Genomic DNA, 20637 nt, shown 5'->3' with positions numbered 1-20637 from the left:
AGCAGGAAGGAAAAAGACAAAACATCTAGATCAAGCAAAATAAGAAATTAAAAAGAAATGGAGCCCCAAACTTTGCAAATATTTTAATTTATCACCTTGAGTGTCCTTTCAAAAGGAGAGCATAGCAGTGCCTGGGCTCTGTATACCCAGGGCAAGTATACAAATTCCCCACTCCTCCCACAAACTTTTTCCCACCCATCCAGGATACCCAAGTCTCCTGTGTTTCAGGGGATTTACAGATGCAAAAAACCACTCAAGACTCCCAAAACTGGTAGCTTGGATCTCCCTTCTGACCCACAAAGTTTTCCATTGTCACAGCATGCCCAACATCTACTCCTGGGCTCGAAGAATATAGGAACAAGCTGCCATAGATAGTTAAGACTTACTTGGCTTTGACCTGACTTCTCTATGCAAGTGACTCAGCCCAAAACAGAGAGGCAGGTTTGTAGACCATTTCCTTACAAATGTCACATCATCAACTCCAAGTTCAACTTGGACAAAATAAAGGTTTCTATCCAAGCTCTACTTTTGGTTTACTGGGTTGGACAACAGCAACATTCTTCCAGGCACTTTGGTGTAAAATATATGTATCCTCTTAGACACTGCTTTCATTTGACTAAGTCATCTAGGCAGTATTCAAGTTGTTATTTGTTCATGTTCTACAACTTTGGCTTTTCTGCTGTTCACATCATCACACCTACCTTGAACTTCAACTACTGAAGCTGCTCCCCAGGATGATCATGCATAGCTGTTTTGGTGGCCCTTTGTTCATTCCCCTTCTTTGCTGTCAGACAAGCTTAGCTTTCTTTCTAGAAGCTTTTATAACCTAGACTTGCCCTATTAGTTCACAGGGACACACCACCAACACTGCTCTACCAATTGCTCTACCTTTGGTGCCCATTAGGCCATTTATCCCATAGAGACTTCATGGTCTCTTAAAATGATCAGGGACAAATTCCATGTCAGAAGTCCAGAGACATCTTCCGATTCACCTCTTGCTTACAGAGTACAGACTTCTGACAACAGCTGGGACACGATTACCATTTGTTATACCCCACATTTCTTATTGCCTGGATACCTCTTGGCCTGTTTAAATGACCCATCTCATTTAACCAGTTATGCATTAAAGTTCATGAGAAGCATATACTGTCTAGATACCTCAGATATATTAAAGTCCTTAGGTGTCACTGTAACACACAAGTGCTTCCCTACCTAGTAGTATAGCATCATCCTCCTGTGGTTATTCGCTTTACTCTCCATTTAGGGCTCACAGTTGCATCATCCAAGTCACCAGCAGTTAAATCCTTCTATGGTAGCAGCCATTCAGAACTGTTTATTCTAAGTTGTTGGCATTAACCCATGTGCACAGTTGGAAGATATTTCCTCACACCATTTTGAATCTGGCCTTGGTACTAAAGGCTTGTTTTGACCGCTGAACCTGGCAAATGCAACTGAGAATCCCCAGATGAATATATACAGCACTTGTTAGTAGCTAGAATGGGTCAGCTGACACTCAGCAGGCTAAGCCATAGATTTATTTTCTTTCTTTCTCGCTTTCCTTCTTTCTCTCTCCCCTTCTCATTTTTTTAGCGTTTAGACAGGACACTTGCTTTAACTGCAATCATTAAACACTCAAATTTTGCTTGGACATTATTAATTCATTCAAGAAAAAAAAAACAAGCATTCTATCCATTGTGGCATGCACTTAACATCTGATCAGCAGTCCTGCTGGATCTTTGCATTGCGCTCCGAGTATCAAACTACGTAGCCTGAGAAGCTGAAGTTCCTACCCTTACTTGGCCACAACTCTAGCCTGTGCTGCCACTCTTATTAGCAAGAAATGAGACACTGATATAAACAGGAGGGAGCTAGTGAAAAAGTGCTTATAGTATACAACAGCAATACTAAAGTTAACCAGCTAAGACTTGTGGAAGCTGCGTGCTATACCACCAGTGTACTTCTGTTAGCTTCATTCAGTCCAGTGAAGAGGCTGCTAGCACACATACTGTGCCTGGAACCCACAGAGAACAATTTACAGAGAACTGATGGGAAGGGGAGTTACTATTAACACTTCTTATTAACAGAATAAACAAACAAACAGAAAAGTTTTGCTTGAAAACCTCTTTTATCAGTGCTTTTGATCCTGTTTATCTACAGTCACCCTGTTTGGGCTAAATGCTCTGCAATGTGAATGGTTAGCATTTCTGTGAGCAGCCCTGAAGACAAACCACATTGCCAGGCCTTCTCAGAAAGCTAACTCAAAAACGGTCATTAACAAAGGTCTTGTCGAAACACAAACCAGAAATATTCTGCCTTCCTCATCTGGGTATGATCACTTCCCCTTTGTAAACCAAGGAACAGGGGTTAATTTACTCACTCAAGATCAGTCAGAACCTGTGGCAGAACTGAGAATCTGATTAGCACTCTGATGCTAAGAGTCGATATACCTCTGTTCCTTATAACTTCCTTTTTCCCCAGCACACCCAGCTAGCAGAGCAGTCAGCCAGGAATCATCTAGGAGAGCGAGAGTTGCACGCAAGCTTTCAAGAGCGGATAAGACTACCGTTTGCATTCCTGAGGTATTCGATGTAATTCCCAAAGTTTACAAATGTGCACAGAGGTATGGTTTGGGTAAGTCTGAGCTGAAGCATTAGGATTTTGTAGCAAAGCAGGCAGCAGCTTGAACAAATTCACTGAGTGAAATAATATTCTACAAAACGTGAGGTAGCCTTAAAGCGGACATACTTCCTGTATGGGGAAACCAGACCTCAAAGAGTGTTCAATGGAAGGAGAGACCTGGAAAGCAGTAGCAACCACAAGTGGATCAGAGATTTAGATGAGTGCTTTTTGAGATTTGTCACCTTGGGCTGGATTTGAACCACATTGAGAACAGAGGGCCCTTCACATTTTGGATCCAATCCTGAATCAAGAACATGTAGACATTCTGGGATCAAGACCTTAGAAGCTGAGGCATGAGACTGAAAGGAAGGAAGCTTGATTTACTAATTGAACCAACAGGTAGCTGATGGGGCAGTTAAGGGGAAGTTACAAATATCTACCATGAGGAATGGTGTATGTATGATTTTGAGTTTAAGAGGCACTACAGTGCAGTGAGCCAAGAACATCTCCTATTCAAGCACAATATGTATTGTAATACTACAAGGTGACCAGAGTACTCACATGTTTGTGTCATTAAGCTTCCTTCCAATTTGCACACATCCTTTAGGATTTTAGGAACCTTGGAATATGCTTGCCTATATTGTTTTGAAGGCGGCAGTTGGTAAAGTCATGAAGGAGGAAGTTCCACCTGGCTGGAGCGCTGCTTTCTGTTCCATCTGGGATTCCTTCAAGCATAGAATAAAACAAGTTAAGACCATATTGGCTTACATAAACAAGTTAGACAGTGATGATATTTGCCAAGACTCTGATTCCAATAACCAGTTTAACTGGTCTCCACTATTCTACCCAGCACCAGTGACTTTTTTCAGACTAGGGCCAGTCTCTTATCATCGAGCTTTGAAAGTCATCGGGATGCTCCTGTCATAATCTAATCAGGAAAACAGAGCTATGCAACTCAATGGAATTCAGTAAAGTAGCCAGAGCTGCATGTCTGTTAACAATCTTGGCTATCCTTTAGCATGATTCCTTGTTATACCAGGTGAAATACTAATCCCTGAAGGACCATTAAGAGATCACTGCATACTTTATCACTTATCCATTAGACTCACCTAATTACCAGTAAAGCCTCACAGGTGAGGACGCATTTTCTATGGCTAATGACAAAAGCCATGAACTGACAGCATGAAAATATAGGCCATCCTCTGTAAAAAATATGTCTCTGCAAAGGTAGAGTATTTGGTATCAGTTACATTGCTTCTCACTAACAATTTCCTTCAGTGTTTTTAGAAAGTTGCAGTTAGGAAGCTTCATTAATGATTTGGACAATGGGATTAAATGCATGCTCAGCAAATCTGCAGATGACACCAGGATGGGGGGAGTTGCAGACATTCTGGAGGACAAGACTAGGATAAAAAATTAAGTGGATAGACTGGGAAAATGGTCCACAATCAATCAGATGAGATTCAACAAGGACAACTGCAAAGTCCTACACTTGGGTCAGTGTCGCAACACGACGAGTCCAGGTGCTCAGACACCATGTGGGAGGGGTTTGCACAGTTTAGGAGGACCGCAAAATACTCAGGCAAATGCTTGGCAAGGGCTGGAACTAATTGCTTACCTGATGCAGGTGCAGGAACGGAGACCACGGAGCGGTGAGCAGAACTACTTCCATAGTTTATAAATACATGCTCTCTGTGACTGGAGAGGTGTGTGGGGCTTGACGTCAGACATTCGTACCAAGAACCAGCTACAAGAGCCTGAACAAAACCATATGGCGGGGTAGCAGGAAGCAGCACAGTTGCTGCAAGCTCCAGAACGCCGAGACCAGGAAAGCACCAAGCCGGTTCCACAGCCGGGATACCCAGAGGGGTATCTTTCTCTTCCATGATCCAGGGCCACCCTGAAAAGGATTTGTCCTGGACCCCAGTACTCAGATGTTAAAAGTGGGATGCGCGAGTGAGGCGGGGAGATTACCACTTCTTTTTTTGTTGTCGTATGGCTTTGTTTCTTTTTGTTGCGCTGTATCCTGACGGAGCCCTAGAACAGATCAAAGCCACATGACCAGAATTAATCAAGTGGTTATAAGAGTGGGCTACACGATCGGGGAGTTTGTTGAATTAAGAGTGCCCATTAATTCATTGGGGGCTCACTTGGCCTGAAAATTATTTATAAACTGACTTGATTTGTACTTGAGTTGAGACCATCATGACTTCATTGATTTCAGATGTTTGTGAGTAATTAATTTGATCATGAACTTCAGTGATTTATGTATTAATGTTAAGACCTTTCTTTTGACTTATGAATTAATTATGGAAGAATTAAATCTGTAACATCTCAAGGGCAATTGAACTAATCACACGTGTTGTGTCCCTATAATCAAGACATTCTTGGAGAAAGAACAATACTAAACCTGGCTGGTTGCCTACAATTAGAATACCGAGCACCATAAGGCTGACAGACCCAGGTTGGCGTGTGGATGGGGGGTAGGGAAGGAGAAGCCCCAAGAAACACCTACAAATAGAATGTGCCTTAGGCTGGTTGACAACATACCTCCCTTTTATTTTCATTAAGATCAAGATGTGGCAGGCAAGTAGAGGGAGGCCTCCTAAACGGGGAATGTTCAATGTTTCACCATGTCAGCACAGACAGGGGTTTGAGCTCAGGCAGTGCAGTCCCAAGCTGTGCGTCACTTACTGTGCTGGCATAGATGGGTACAGTCAGAATAACTGAATACACAAATGCAGACTGTGAAATGATTGGCTGGCTGCAGTTCTGCAAAGAAGGACCTGGGGATTACAGTAGACCAGTGACTCTCAACTAGTGTGATGTGGGACCCTGGGGTGCCTTGAGATCTTTTTAAGGGTTCTGCTGCAGAGTACCATGTCCCACTCTGGGTGTGCAAGCATGATTTATAAGATAAACCCAGAGATTTCAAATAGGAATTCATAGTGTTTAAAACATTCTGACCTGTTGTGGTTTGAGTTCTTTGCAACAGAAGAATTGCTCCATTAGTTTTCACTTTTTTTTTTACTATAGAAAAATAAGAGCTTGAATTTTCTGACTGGTGCCTCAAGTCTAACCATTGCAGTAGACCATCAGCTGAATAAGATGATAGTAGCCCACATCACATAGCCCACAACCAAACCATAAGCTAAACCACACAGCCAACAGTGTGTTCTTGTTGCAAAGAAGGTCAACAGCATATTGGGTTGTATTATCAGGAGCATCACTTGCAAATCAAGGGAAGTGATTCTTCTGCTCTGTTCACCATTTGTGAGGCCTCACCTGGAGTTCTGTGTTCAATTTTGGGCCCCATACTTCACAAAGGATGCAGACAGTTTGGAAAGAGTCCAGTGAAGAGTGACAAAATGATTAGGGGTGTGGGAAGCAAGACTTATGAGGAAAGGCTGAAAGAAGTATGGTTATTTAGTCTAGAGAAGGTTGTGGGGGCAGGGAGGGGATTTGATAACAGTCTTCAAATACTTGGAAGGTGATTACAGAGAGGGCAGAGACAGGCTTTCCTCTGTGGTCTAGGAACAATGGCCTTAAGCTGTAGCAGAGTAAATTTAAATTGGAGACTAGGAGGAACAATGGTCACAAACAAGGAACAACAGTCACAAACTGGCAGAGAGCAGATTTAGGCTAGATATTAGGAAAAACTTCTTCATAGTAAGGGTGGTCAAAATTTGGAATGGGCTTCCAAGGGAGGTGGTGCTCTCCCCTACCTTGGGGGTCTTTAAGAGAAGGTTGGATGGGCATCTGGCTGGGGTCTTTCCTTCCTAGGCAGGGGGTCAGACTCAATGATCTGTTGAGGTCCCTTCTGACCCTAGCACCTATGAATCTATGAACTTTCTGATTTTGGGGGGGAGGTGTGTTAAGTATAGGAACAGACTACCTAGAGAAGTTAGAGGATCTCCATCCTTGGAACTTTTCAAGAACAGGTTGGCTAGATGCTTGGCTGGGATGATTTAGTCAGAGACGATCCTGACCTGAGCAAGAGCCTGGACCAGATAATCTTGCGAGGTTCTTTTCAGAACTATTTCCTATCATCCTATGGCCCTCACCCTTAGAGAAGTAGAGGACATTCCTAAGTATCAACGAAAGTGGTGGCAAATGCACTATCCCCTCTGGGATAACACACAACATCTATGCCACCACACACCATTGTTGGCATTAAGAAGCGAAAGTTTACTTTTTATGGTACCTGACCAAGTTTTGTCGTCTTTTTGCCGTTGCGTAACATTAGGTAACATCCCACTGTATTAGTTGTGACATACTAATTGCAAGCATCTTCCTTTTCATAAAGTGTTTTTCATGCCAAGCTTCTATGCAAGTTACATATAGTATCACTGAAAGGCAGCTGCCTCTGGCATGGGAGACAGCGCACAGTCCGCTGCTCAAGAGCATGAATTAAAAGAGGGTTTAGCTAATTGTACTGCTATGCCCACTTCAGTGACAAGTGATCAGGATTAGCTTTTCTTCAGGATCCAGAAGTAATCTACAGAAAAAGTCTAGAAAAACTTCAGTCAGTCAGAACTCAGCTCAGATTCATTCCCTAAAAGCAAGGGCAAAACACCTTTAAAGGAGAACAAGTGTCCCTTGGTTCTAATGAAAACCTAAGATGTGGGAGACCCAGGCTCAAGTCCCTGTTCTGACTCAGCCTTCCCGTGACCACGGACAAGCCACTTAGTCCCTCTGCATCTCAGGTCCCTATTTGTTAAGCGAGTGGTACCACCTTTGAAGGGGTGAAAGGAAAAGATATAATACATTAAAATACTGCCTTTATCTTATAAGCTACAAGGGATAGCAACGTCTTTAGAATTCCTTGTATGGATCTTCACTCTTTGTTTTCTGTAGTTCTCTAATGCCTTAAATCCTCCTTATGTGCTATGACAGTAGTTCCCTCTCCAGCATTATTAATGCTTCCAAGCAAACAGTCATTAACGCAACCAGTCCCTTGATATCACTCGAGACAAACACATACATGGTATACATTCAAACCCTCTCTCAGTGCTGAAGGAAGTCTTCCTTCATCTGCTCCTCTCAGGAGGTTGACATGTCCCTGAAGACTTTCTATTCTTATTAGAAACAAGCCAACACCTTGGCTGCAATCCACACCCTGAAAATTAACTCATTCTTCCATTAACTCATTCTTCCATGAAAACTAACTCACTTTTCCACTTCAGTGCCCCATTTTTACTGTGTTAGTGCCTGCAAAGTAAGACACACCGCTAAAGGAAATACACAATCCACTGCGACTATTCTCTCCTTATTTCTGGTGTATTACATCATTCTCCATCCATCACCTCCCTTTTGGGTTATCATGTTGCCTGCCTGCATTAACTCACCTCACAACTCCTCTTGCTGTTTTAAAAGCACAGTTAAACAGACACAAGAGATTTATTAATGTGCTAGATCACAATGCTACCGACCAGATTCTGGTTTATTGCTTTCAATAATATAAAATTCATTCTCTTAGCTTCTTAAAACAGATACACGTTTTGATCATGAATATCTCAAAAGATGACACAGGACCTTATCCTAGCCTTATTTAAGCTACTACTAAGTCTCTGGAAGCATTATTTGCCCATGACAAGTCTGTGATTTTGACTGCATGTACCACACACTATTCTGAGGCAGGTCTTTAGAGTCAGTTTGCTAACTTAGAAAGAGGTATTTCCATGGTTAGGGGAAAAGATGACAACTCTAGAGACCTGTGAGACCTTCTGCTCTAACATAACTCCCTCTGTACCATGAACAAGTCAGTCGGTTTATGCCTCAGTTTCCCCATCAGCAAAATGGAGACAGCAGCACTGCCTGACTTCACATCAGTGTTTGAAGATTAATACATCCAGGAATGAGACAGGCACTCTTATCATGGTATAAGCGACCATACCATTGACAGACAAACCTCAAAGAGCAGAGAAAATCTTTATTTTGAGGGGGCTTTTATTCCCCCCACCCCACAAATCCTTCAACTTAGAATACAGGCTTTCACTTCTGTTTGATACCTAATGCAAGAGAAAAGATAAAACATCTGACAACCGGACCCCCAAGGCATTTTGTCACCTACCTGTAGCGTCACTGAACAACTGAGACTGGGCACCAAAGCTGATGTTCAGAGTTATATCCTTTCTTCCAGAAGTATTCAGATAGAAGCAAGTTGGATTAAGGCTTCTAAACACTGCATCATATTAAGTTACAAGTGACTTAAGTATGGGCTTTTTCTTCCCTGCCTAGAGACATGTTGGCTGTTGCCCACTTTGAAATTAGACAACTTTGCTTTTCCAAGAAGAGAGTTTTAAGATGCCAATATCAGAATTTCATGATTTCCCCTTGTTTGTATCTAGTTCACATGCAGGATTGATGTGTGTGAGTGTGTCAAGCATATGGAAGAGACAGGAATACAAGAAAACTAGAAAGACAAAGTAGTACAGTGCAGCCTACTTGTATTTAAGCTAAATATAAGCAGGCAGGCAACTCTCCCTGCTACACTTGTCTACTTTGTTCTTGTGAACAGACAGCATATTGGAGTTTACAAATGCTGAATGATACATCTTCCCCTAGGCTGAAGTGAAGGATCCCTCTTGTGGGTTTGAGCTCTTTTTAGAGATAAATGACTATTGACTCCCCCTTTACTGTGGTTTGAGAAAGCAGCCAAATATCCTACTTAAGGACGAACTCCAATGCACTCCAAAGTGACTGCCCAAATGATATGAATTGGTAATGCTTAGTTTTTAGCCATGCCCCCTTCAAATGTAACACTATTATCTCTTAATTCAAATACTGTAAGACTGAAAGTCACACCAGTATGAGTCTAGTCTTTGCTGATACGAGCATTTCAACTGACTTCAGCGGGACTGCTTGTCTGACCGAAAGCTAAAAGAGTTTGCTATTGTAGCATGTTAAACAGAGTTGAGAAGGGCTCTTGTTTTCAAAGTCTCGGACAGTTGCAGGAGATGCCCAAGTCACAAAACAAGCATTAATGGAATATGCAAGTCACTTCATCTTGTTGCCTACATTTTCCAGCCTGCATACCGCGATTTCTCTTCCCTTACAATGTTCTGATGCTTAATTCACTTCTATTGAAAAAAATACTTTCAAATTCCCTTTAAGAACATGCTCCTTTAAAAAAAAAAAAAAGCAACAAAAGTAAGGACGCAAATGTAAACCGATGGAGCAATTCAGTTGCTTAAGCAGCCAAATATAGCTCAAGCCACCTGCGTTTTCATCACCCCAAAGGAGTTCGCAGCATAGTATCTACAGAAAAACAAACTGATTTTACTTTGCAAAGGAAATGAAGCCAACACTGGAGTTATACCCACAACCAGATCACAGACCTTCCTACCCAGTGACATTCTTTGCTTAGTTTTTCCCACCCACCTCCAGTAGTTAAGTCTTCTGGACCGTCCTTCCTTACTCCCAAATCCAGTTTTCAATGAATTCAGGAGCAGATGCAGTTCTCTCATTATAAAAACGTGGTTTGCTTCCCAAACTAGAATAAGCCTTTTATACCTGTTATTACCTGCTCTGAGCCTTTCCAGACAAAGTGGGATATACATCTGAATAATAATAATTACTGCATCCACAGAGAGGGTTGCTTCTGCGATTTTACTTTAGTGTCGTTCAAATGGCATGCTTTCTAGTCTAGACAAGCTCTTGGTACTTGGACTATTTTGGGGTCCCATTGTACCTGGTCAAATAGATGATTTGTCTCTGTAAGTATATGCTTCAGTTTGTATACCAAGAAATATTTACAAACACCAGCGATGTACTGCTTTTATTTTTCCTCCCGTGAAGAGAGTTTGAGATAAGCTGTTGATGGAACATGTTGTCTTTATTTAGCGCTTTGTTTCCCCAAGGCTCTGTGTGCTGAAATACAATATTCAACTCTTAGTAGGGTTTTTTTAAATGCTAAGCTGTCGAACATCATTTAAAAAACAGAAGATGCTCTATCACTGCCATTCATTTTAGCTGCATGTCATTTTAAGAACTTAATTTATGCCTGTCATTTAAGACAGACAAGCACTGGCAATCTAAATACAAGCATCTTGGAGTGAATGTCTTAAGGCAAGAAAAAAGGTGTTCAAATTGATCCCAGTGAAAGGAGAGCAGCAGGCCTATGTACATGACAGTAGTTTAGTCATTCTGTACCACAACTCTTCCATCCATGACTGGTAAAAATGAGTCTGTGCCTACATTCAGGCTCTCCTATCTTTCCTGCTTACATGGATATAAAGCAGGGGTGGGTAATTATTTCGGCTGGAGGGTCACTTAATGAGTTTTGGTGAGCTGTCGAGGGCCTCACGTAAAATCTTTCAGAAGCTATCATTTTAACAAAGTATATTAAAAAAACCAAACATCTACTATAACATATTTTTATTTCAAGAAAATAATTTTTGCCCTGATTTGAGTAGTGTATACAGAGGTGACTACACAACAGCTCAAAATAAAGTCTTAGTTTTGTATATTGTGTGTGTAGGGGTATGCATGGGGGGGACTGTGTGGGTAGGGGGCTGCTGGTGTGCTAGGCGCTAGGAGCTGGCTGGGAGGGGAGGGGAGGGGAGGGGCAGGAGGCACATGCAGCAGAGCTTGACTGGCCAGTGCAGTGCAAGTGTGGTCTCTGCCCCCACTCCCTGCCAATCCAGCCCATGGCTGCCCCATGACATTCTGCCTTGCCTGCTCTCACCTGGGGCAACCTATGCTGTACTCCCATCCACGCCTGTCCACACCACCCCAGCCCTGGCCCCAGCCGCAGCCAGCATGCACAGCTTCATGGCACGGCTGCTTTCCATCCACTTGGCTGATGCAAGTGGCTGCTCATTGTGCCAGGTGGACTGCTTTCCATCCACTTGGCTGATGCAAGTGGATGCTCATCGTGCCAGGTGGGCAGACTGAATGGAAGGAGGCCTGGAGCTGGAGCCCTGCGCACTGGGGTAGGAGCCTTCCAGCTGCAACTTCCCCCCTGGCCTAGCTGGGCACATGGTGCCCAGTGTGCACTCCCATGGTTGCCATCATTTACCCACACTACCTGCTGCCCAGTTGTGCTGCAGGGGCAGCAGGAGGAGGAACTGAGCAATACCTGGTCAGCTGTGGCAGCAGTGGTAGCAGCCCCGCCAGGAAGCTGTGCATGCTGGCTGTGGCCTCAGGAGCTATGGGACAGCTGCAGGTGGGAGCCTGGCTCGAGCTGCCCCAGGTGGGAGCGGGCAGGGCTCAGCCCCATCCAGAATGCCACAGGGACAGCCACGGGCCAGATACAATCAATTGGCAGGTTAGATCCAGCCCATGGCTGTATTTTTCCCACCCCTGATATAAGTGACCAGCCCACAGGGACAAGACAGTGGAAAGGTCATTATATGTATTTTTTCCCCAGCTAGGTCTCTTTTTTTAAGAGATAAATGTTTTTAAAAAAATTCAAAAGGACAACAATCTGTGTTGAGGCATTTATTAAAAATGTTCAGATTAAATAAAAAAAAAGACAGATGTGCATGCATGCTTGCTACTGACATTGCCAAATTCAGGGCACTAAACCAACAGACATTTCTGGCTAAGCAGAGTCTGCTGAAGTCCTGAACAAAAAATGTTGACTGTACTGGCAGAAGAGGTTACTGCTAACAGAAAGTTTTCTTAGTTTCAGTTTATTGAACAAGTTCAGTTCAATGACTAGTTCATTCAGAGTTGAGAAATCAATTGGGAGTTGAAAATGCAGGAAAGCATGTTTTCCTCTTCTAATCCATGAATAAAAACCAAGATGTGGGATGAAGAGATCTATTACTACTAACATGTTGAAGGACACAGGGACCAGAAACAATCAGTTCAATTCATTAATAGATAATACTTCCTTGTGTGATAAACATTTTAAACACAGGCCATGTTTTGATAATTTTACGTAAGTAAATCTACCACATGTGCTGAACACTTCCTTGCCTCCCCTCAATTAACTTTTTATAAATACTATTTTGTGCTTAGAGTCAAATTCCAATTATCCACCTAAACCAACCGGACACAAGTCACAAATAAGGGATGTCATTCTCTGTCTTCTATTACTTAGATGCTACTTCTTAATGGAATAAGAACCACTTGAATATATATGTTAGGCTATATAATTGCTACCAAGGGGCCACTGCTGCCATCCCCTCCTGGCTCACGAAGTGTAGCAGCAAAAGGTACCAAGAAGGAAGGCTAATTTTGCAAGAAGATTTTTCTTCTACGTCTTCATTCCTCTTTTTTTCATATGGCATCGGATATCAAGTTCCAAATCTATAAGCCACTGTCTGGTATTATTGCTCAATGTACGGATTCCACCTACCCCATCTGGGCATTTGTAAAGATTGCAGCTTTTCATTAAATGCTGTGCTGTTTGCTGGACACCACATTCAGACAAGGTGCTGTCCAAGAGGTTCATCGTTGTGAAGTGTTTTTTTTTTAAATATCCAGATCCAGATCACAGTCTGTTCAACTTGACCTTCGTTGTGAAGTGTTTTTTTTTTAAATATCCATATCCAGATCACAGTCTGTTCAACTTGACCCATGCTTCTCTGTAAAGGTTTTGCCCAATGGAGGACTCATCTAGTGTTGGTATAAAATGCGGTAGCAACAGGCCTGACCTTTCCCAGCAGTCAGCCCACTCTGTTGCTGCCCCTGGTATCTTCCTTGGTATCCATCATCAGCCTACATCTGCATCTCTTCTCCCCTGTTCCAACAATCACTGCTCCTTCTAGTTCAGTGGTTCTTAACTTTTTTTTGTACCAAGACTCATTTGTAAACTTTGATGGCCAGTCCTGACCCAGTAAATAGTTTAAGTAAAAAAAGGCCACCTGGCCCTGCCAGTGCCCCTCCTTCCCAACCCACAGCCCTTCACCCCCTCAGCCCTGCTGGTGCTCCTCACTCCTGACCTGCTGCCCCCAGGACCCAAGCCCATGGTGTGTGGGGCAGGAGGGGTGGGGAATGCCCCCCCCCCACCCCCGATTTGTGCACCCACAGTGGGCATGGGGCTGCAGCCTGGCTGGACCACCATGGGCAGGAGCCACTTCTGTGACCCAGCAGGCAGGACTTGGCACAGGAGGGCAGAGCGGGGCAGTGAGACGCACTGCTGCCAGAACCCCTGCACCAGCCATGCCATCAGCAGCGTGAAAAGTAATGCATTGGTGGGGAAAGCCGCACTGCCCTTACCTTCTCCTGCCACCAACCACTTGTGTGCCAGGTCGCAGCTCTACCCTGCCTCCATAGCCCAGCCACTGCCGCTGCTCCCCAGGCCACAGCTCTACCCTGGAGAGGAGGTGGGGTGGCAGGCGGTGTCACCTGTGCCTCCCTGACTTGTAATTTATGCCCCACCCCCACAGACTTACCTGCGAGGAGCTGTGCTCCATGCTGCCTAGCTGCCACATGCACGTGGCACCCCCCACCTGATTGCCCTCCTCCTGCTCCCCTCAGCCCCAACCAGCCCCTTGCAGGCTGGAACTCTGCCAGCCTGCAAGGGGAAACGCACAGCTTCCCCACATTGTTCTCCTTTAAAGGAGAATCCATTTTTAAAGTTTGTTGACCCATTTTTTTAAGGTTTGTTTGTGACCCTCTCATATATTCTTGCGACCCACTTTTAGGTCGTAACTCACAAGTGGAGAAATGCTGTTCTAGTGCATTATCTGTGAATTGCTGCTGCCTGCCACCCTGAAGACCCCACACAATAAATACTCCATATGAGACTCTGCCAGAGCAAGCACCGGGCCATTTCTTTTATATCTTTTCTTACTCACACGAGGAGTCTTTTGGCTTACAAGGCTACATTCTTCAGAATTTCTGCTCCTAGGAGAGCCAAGGTTTCACAACAGGGGTGCTAAGCCAAAGCTAGGTCTGAAGGAATACAGCCCTGTCACACCACCTAAATATTGATGCAACCAAAATTCAGCAACCTTTAAAAATATTTGCATCAGTTTACAGGTACAAAAGGGAACCTCGCTTTCTCCTCTACCACAAAAAGCTATATAGTTTAACTGTATCTTTAGAGTTCCATAAGTATACCAGATTTTTTATAGCATCTGAACAGCCATTTGAAGGTTTAAAGGTGCTTGAGTCTAATCAATTCCTATCTGCTTTGAAACTATTTCCCCCCAAACAGTGCTAGTCAGTGGGTGCTGTTACACTTCAACATTGTTCTAATTACATCAAAACAAGTCAGAGCACTTGAAGATGGAGTGAGATCCCAATAAGATAGGTGTCTGAATATAGCGTGTCAACTGGAACACACAAAATATGAATTTATCACCTAGGACATTAAATTCGCACTAATGTTACATGGCAGGTTAAGAGTTCAAACCTATTTCATTGCAGTCAATGGAGTTTTTCCCTTTGATAGAAAAACAGGAACAGGATCAAAGCCTGGTTTGGCTCTCAGAACTTCAGGTTAGATTTAGAATAACCCTTTGTTTCCAAAAGCAGTCTTGTTGACTAGGAAAAGAAATATTAGGGTACATCCTAAACCTTGGCTGTTCAACTTCTTAGTGGCTGGGGGCCACGCTAGCAGTGGCCATGTTCTTCTCCTCACCCCTCCAGCTGCAAGCTCTCCTAGCACCGCATGGGTGGAAAGGTCCCCTCTCCTTCCACTGCTACACTAGGTAGGTGGCAGCCCCATCCCTGGCTGTAGGCTCCCCTGGCACTGTAGGCTGTACTGGTCCCTGCCACCCTACTCTACCTCTGCATCTGGAGCAGGGGCACAAAGTGAAAGCCAGAAGGGAAGGGGAGCCTGGAGCCCCTGACTGCAGCAGCAGCTGGAGCAACGAGGATAGCGGCAGTCAGGAGGTGGGAGAGCTACAAATTAATCACTTACAAGACACATGTGGCCAAGTGGACAGCCATGTCCTAAATTATTTTAGTTGTCTCCATTTAGGGGATGGATAGGATTTTAAAAATTGAAGGGAGAAAACAACCAAACCTCATCATAAAGTGAAATCCTCCTGAGGACAAGTTCACTGTGGGGAGAATTCAGCAGCAACTAGTGCCAGCTTATTTACTGTGCTAAGTCGGCAAGAGTCCTACACTTCTGCATGTTACACCCTTTACGTTCAGCCCCTGGCCGTCAACACTTCTTAGGTGCTCCTCAAAACTATATGCTGGCTCGCATTGCTCACTGAAGCAAGTCATGTCCCACTGTGTTTCTAAGGAGGCACCTCAAGAATCTTTGCAATGGCTCACAGGATACTTTTGGCAGAAAAGGATCTTGTTACAAGTGGCTAAGAAAATTTGCTTTAGCAGAATGCTTTAGACAGGGCCTGAAGCCATATGAATACTGATAACTCTTTTGTTCCTCACTGGTTTTATTGGCAATTTCAAGGATTCATGTGTTAAGTCCCCCTCGCTTCATTTCTTTACTTCCACAACCAAGTTACTCCATCAGAAATTACTCATCACAAGAACCAGGGGCTTTGGAGCATGCTGGAATGCTGCTGGGCACATTAAGGAATGACCGAATGATGCAAATTAAATCACATACAACTGAAGGTAAATATTATATCCATATGTCAACATACGTGCAAGATTAAGCATAATTGTATGAACAGGGACCTGGACTTCTGGCTCTGACAGTGCCTTGTTCACAGATCTTAGGTATATCAAGTCACTGCTACACAAGTGTTTCCCTTCCTACCGTTTTTTCCATCTCACATATTTGGATTCTAAGCTTTACACAGGAGCATGGACTATCCTACTACATGTTCACACAATGCTAACTTAGGAAGGCTCCAATTACAGTTGGGGTATGTAGGCGTGACTGCAATACAAGGAAACAAAACTGTGCTCAGATACTGCAGGGAGGCGAGGTGTGCTATACAAGGTGTGTTGGAATACCGCAGCGCTTGCTTCCAGGTCCTCAACCTGTGCTTGCCAAACTGCCAGCTCCTTTTCTCATGGGATTTCCCCCGCAACCCCATACTTCCCAGTGGAACTCAACCCAGCAACATCTGACTAGGAGTTGAACTCCTGAACCCTCTAAATAGGAGTGGGCTTCAACTCAGGCAAAACAGCTTTGGCTATATGTTGTAGTGTTGGTCCCAGGGTCTAGTTTTATATATGTAAAGCACATCTAGTCAGAAACAGCACAGAAATTACATAAATCCACAGAATAGGGAGCTTGACAGAGAAGGTGAACTCAGCAAACTCATCTCCTTTCTGCTAAATCCTCTCCAGCAGGACAGCTTGCAGAACATTCACTTTTAGGATGAAGCTGTGAGCACTTTTAGGTTGAAAGCCTGCATAGCACTTGTGAACAATTTGAACTCGCTCCAGGTCCACTGGCACAGAGTGGTGGTTCGACTTAGCCACTCCTACACCAGGGTGGTATAAAGTGTGGGGGGCTAGACTGCACAGGCTGACAGCAGCTCAGCGAGCTAATCCTTTCCTTTGGTGACTCTCGGGCTCCAGAATCTAAGGAGTTAAAAAAAAGAAACCAGACTTGAAGCCCTTATGTTACGGGTTACAAAGGCAACTTCAGATTGAGCTGGATATAAAGAGTTGCCAGACTACCTGACTGAAACGGTAACTAAGAGGTATGACATGCTCCCACGTGTCTCAATGAGCATAACAGTAATTGTCCATGCTGCCACTGAAATGTCACTTCACTGATCACAGCATATAAGAGAGACGTATTATGGGTCTACAGGCCATTTACTGCATGTGGCGCACATAGGAAAAGGTTAGGTGTGCTAAATGCACACCACTTTTCTATAGCCAGATCTCTATGACTAGCTTATTGTGGTGCAAGAGGTAGGACCATTCTCATCTATTCTAATTGACTGTTTTACCAGCTGCTACTGTCTATTTTGATTGACTATTACTGATGTTCTGATTGACCAACCCTGGTTTTGGCCAAGAAACTAAAATCACACCAGCCGAGGCTACTGACAATCCGAGCCCAACCAGAAGAGCTTTTACTAAAGTACTGCTTGGGACCTTGTTTTGGGATGGACGTATCTTTAACACCACGGGATATGGGGTCAAACCAGACACCATGATAAAGCCTATTAAGTTGCTATGAGCGAAACTCTGATCTTGTAAATGTTAAAGCACAACTCCCATGGTTGCTGACCCTAACACGAACAGGCTTTGGGCAATACCTCTGTAACAAATGAAATGGTATCAACAAGGACTACTGTAATAGCAGTTGAATTTAGGCCATCGCATGGGAAAAACATCTAAGAAAGAGATGGGAAGGTAACCTATTAACTGCCCTTCTAGGGGCTGCAGAGACAGGGAAAGGCAGCCTCTCTGCAGGCTTACCAGCTAGTAAGTGAATTCAGTAAGGAACAGTTGCAGTACTAAGATGTTTATTCAATGCCGTATGGGAATTCAGGGTACTAACACAACAGAAGAGATTCGCTTCCGCTGGTGCAGGGGAGGTACACCCCTCTGGGTACTAGTATCTGCTACAATGCAGAAGGGGAATGTGTGTACCCTGGAAGGACAAGTAACATTTCCACCTCTACTAAGGGGAAAAAATGGTTTCATGCTATTGCTGGGGCTCCTTGGGAGTTTCGCTTGCTGTTGGGAATACACTGGTATGACTCAGTCAAAAAAAACCCAAAAAAAACTCTCTCTCCAACAAACAAGAGGACCTATTCCAGTTTTGTCTGGTTAAATGCAAATCACTTTGATAGAGGAGACTGCAGAACTCTTAACCACCTCCCACTATCACATATGCAGTATCTTTATAAGCCAGGCCCTGATGCCAGAAAAAAAAGGAATCCAGGTTATCCATCCCACTTTACACTACACCCTCCTGGACCTACTACAGTATGGTTTTCTTCCTCTTACAGAAAAGGGTAATAATATACACCACTCACAGGAGAGGTGTCTTTGCCAGTGACTGAGTTCATGGAAAGGTGGAGAAATGCTGGATTATGTTGTAACAGGATACAGAAGTGTTCGAAGTGGCCTCCAGTTCTTGGAGATGGTCGGGTCCTCTATTAATAGAGTTGTCAGAAATGTATATTCCTGCCAAGATTGACATCTAGTACAGGAACTTTTGTTAACTCAGTGCTAAGTTGAATGACACTAAGAATTAAGCTTTTTACACGCCCTGGAGATTTACCATCCATGTAAGCTACACTTACTGTCCTCATCAACATGCCCACCACCCAATGTGAGTAGGTGCTCACATCAGCCTGTCTTGTACTTTGCTGACAAAAGTACCAGGCACTGTGAACCAGTGGTGTTCAGGAGGGGGACAAAACAACTGTGACAGGTACTGAGACGAGTTACTCGTATTTACCACGAGCTATCATGATGCTTTTTCTTTATAGTGACTAACCCAGTTTAAAAACAGCCATATCTTATTGCCAGTCAACAGGGTAATCTAATTACCCCAGTAGAGTAGCAGTTTGACACGTGAAGAAAAAAATCTCCCTTGCATTCATAGGCCTGAGTCATACCACTGTTGCATACATATGTGAGCAAGCACATACCCTAAGTTCTTCCACCAGCCTCGGGATGCTCAACAGAAATTCTGCCTGGATGACATTTCCTAACAAGCAGGATACAACTCCAGTTTAGAGTTGCCTTGATTTTCATTGACATATTCCTGAACTACTCGATCAAAAAAAGTCCTTAATGATAGATCTGGAATCCCATCCCCCCCAATTCAAGAGTTTAACACTTCTCTCACCAGCAACCACTCAACAGGAACAATCTATGGACATGAGCTATTGAATGTTTCCCAGATAGGATTAGCTAGTTCAGAATAAAGCTGCAGTAAGTCCTGTTTAACAAGAGGCACATTGAAGCCCGTTCCACATTCAGGCCTCATGAGCCACTGTTTCATGTAGACTAATAAAGCATGCACACAAGAAGCGCTCGCTGTCACAGTCATAGTATCACTCTGTTCTTGATACCTAGTCTCCAGATCTGGTACAGCTGCTTAATGCATCCAATTCTCGGGGCCAGAAAATGCAAATTTAATCTCATTACTATGCACAAGGTGCACTTTTAAGTGAATTTATCTAACGGTGCTAGTTCTGACATGTACGAGGTAAAATTTGGGATTGGAGACTATACTTCAATGAAGCTGCACGCCTGCCTCGCTCTTTAAAAGAGGCTTTGGCAGTAGCATCGGTGGGATCAGAACGAGGGGCTTCCGTCTCAGATTTAAAAAATCTCACATTATTTAAATGTAACAACCTAAGGATACACAGCCTGGATCAGAACGACCCTGGGAAGGCTGCAAGGAGAGGAGGAGACAGTACCAGAAGGCACTGCACGTGCAACAGCTGCAGACGCAGGTCACGGGCCACACTGCAACTTCCACAGCGCAATATAGGAAGCAATAGCAGCAGGGTTTGCTGAAAGCCTAACCGCTATCAGAGGTTAGCAGAACTGCCCTTCCAGCCTAGTTTCTTCTCCCTTAATATTAACTGCTGACTCATCGCGCAGCCAAAATGGGGTCATAGCTCCTCTCACAAAAGGAGGAGAGAGGAGGAAAAATGAGAAAGCAGGTGGCTTCATGGAGGGAGCTGCAAGGTGCAGCAGCAGAGCCCCTCCCTGGCAGGGGGCAGGGCCCCAGATGGGAGCCTCCAGCTGCCAGCCCGGCCCAACGCCTTCCCCTCTGGTCCCAACCTTGCTACTCCCCTGGCGAAGCTTCACCAAGAGCACTGCCCAGGTGGGTGCCCGCGGCCCCACGCCCCCAGCCCCGCGCTCACCCCTCCCCTTCGAGGGGCCACGTGCCAGACTGCAGCTGCCACCCTCCTGCTTCCCAGCATGCCCGGCGCTCCCCACCTCGTGCTCACGACTCCCAGAATGCACCTGGCCCAGGACCCTCTTAAAGGGCCCGCGCGCCCCATCCGGGCAGTACCTGCGCTGTCCCGGGCCAGGCCTGGGCGCGCTTGTGGGAACGGGCGGCGACGGCGGCTTCGCACCGCTCGGGGCCACGTGCCGTGCTAAGCCGAGGGGGTCTCTTCCAACTTCCCCTCCTATCACACGGGCGCCGCCACTGCCGCCGCTTTCCCCGCGGGCCCGGGCCTCGAGCTGACCTTCCCA

General features: G+C 44.6%; 2 protein-coding genes across 11 annotated transcripts in view; one reads left to right on the top strand and one right to left on the bottom strand.

Annotated features, from left to right (window-relative positions):
- Positions 1 to 20631, bottom strand: part of LOC102376131 (protein spinster homolog 3) — a 69282-nt gene extending 48651 nt beyond the window's left edge. For 4 of the 10 annotated variants that reach the window (XM_025210591.1, XM_025210599.1, XM_025210601.1 and 1 more), the window contains exons 1-4: positions 18524 to 20631; positions 8693 to 8754; positions 4238 to 4656; positions 3181 to 3344 (exon numbers count right to left, since the gene is read on the bottom strand). In XM_025210591.1, coding sequence (XP_025066376.1) covers positions 3181 to 3193 — 13 coding nt within the window. In that variant the 5' untranslated portion in view covers positions 3194 to 3344; positions 4238 to 4656; positions 8693 to 8754; positions 18524 to 20631. Of the gene's footprint in view, positions 1 to 3180; positions 3345 to 4237; positions 4657 to 5904; positions 5955 to 6514; positions 10823 to 18523 lie in introns of those variants that run through there. The other 6 variants (XM_025210594.1, XM_025210593.1, XM_025210595.1 and 3 more) reach the window with 6 other exon arrangements.
- Positions 19625 to 20637, top strand: part of UBE2G1 (ubiquitin conjugating enzyme E2 G1) — a 44419-nt gene continuing 43406 nt past the window's right edge. The window contains exon 1 of the mRNA XM_025210628.1: positions 19625 to 19633. Within this exon, the coding sequence (XP_025066413.1) occupies positions 19625 to 19633 (9 nt within the window). The remainder of the gene's footprint in view (positions 19634 to 20637) is intronic.

The sequence above is a fragment of the Alligator sinensis genome, unplaced genomic scaffold (genome assembly GCF_000455745.1).
Source record: "Alligator sinensis unplaced genomic scaffold, ASM45574v1 scaffold419_1, whole genome shotgun sequence".
Taxonomy (NCBI): domain Eukaryota; kingdom Metazoa; phylum Chordata; order Crocodylia; family Alligatoridae; genus Alligator; species Alligator sinensis.
Note: the sequence above shows the minus strand (reverse complement) of the source record. Positions and strands in the feature narration are given on the sequence as shown.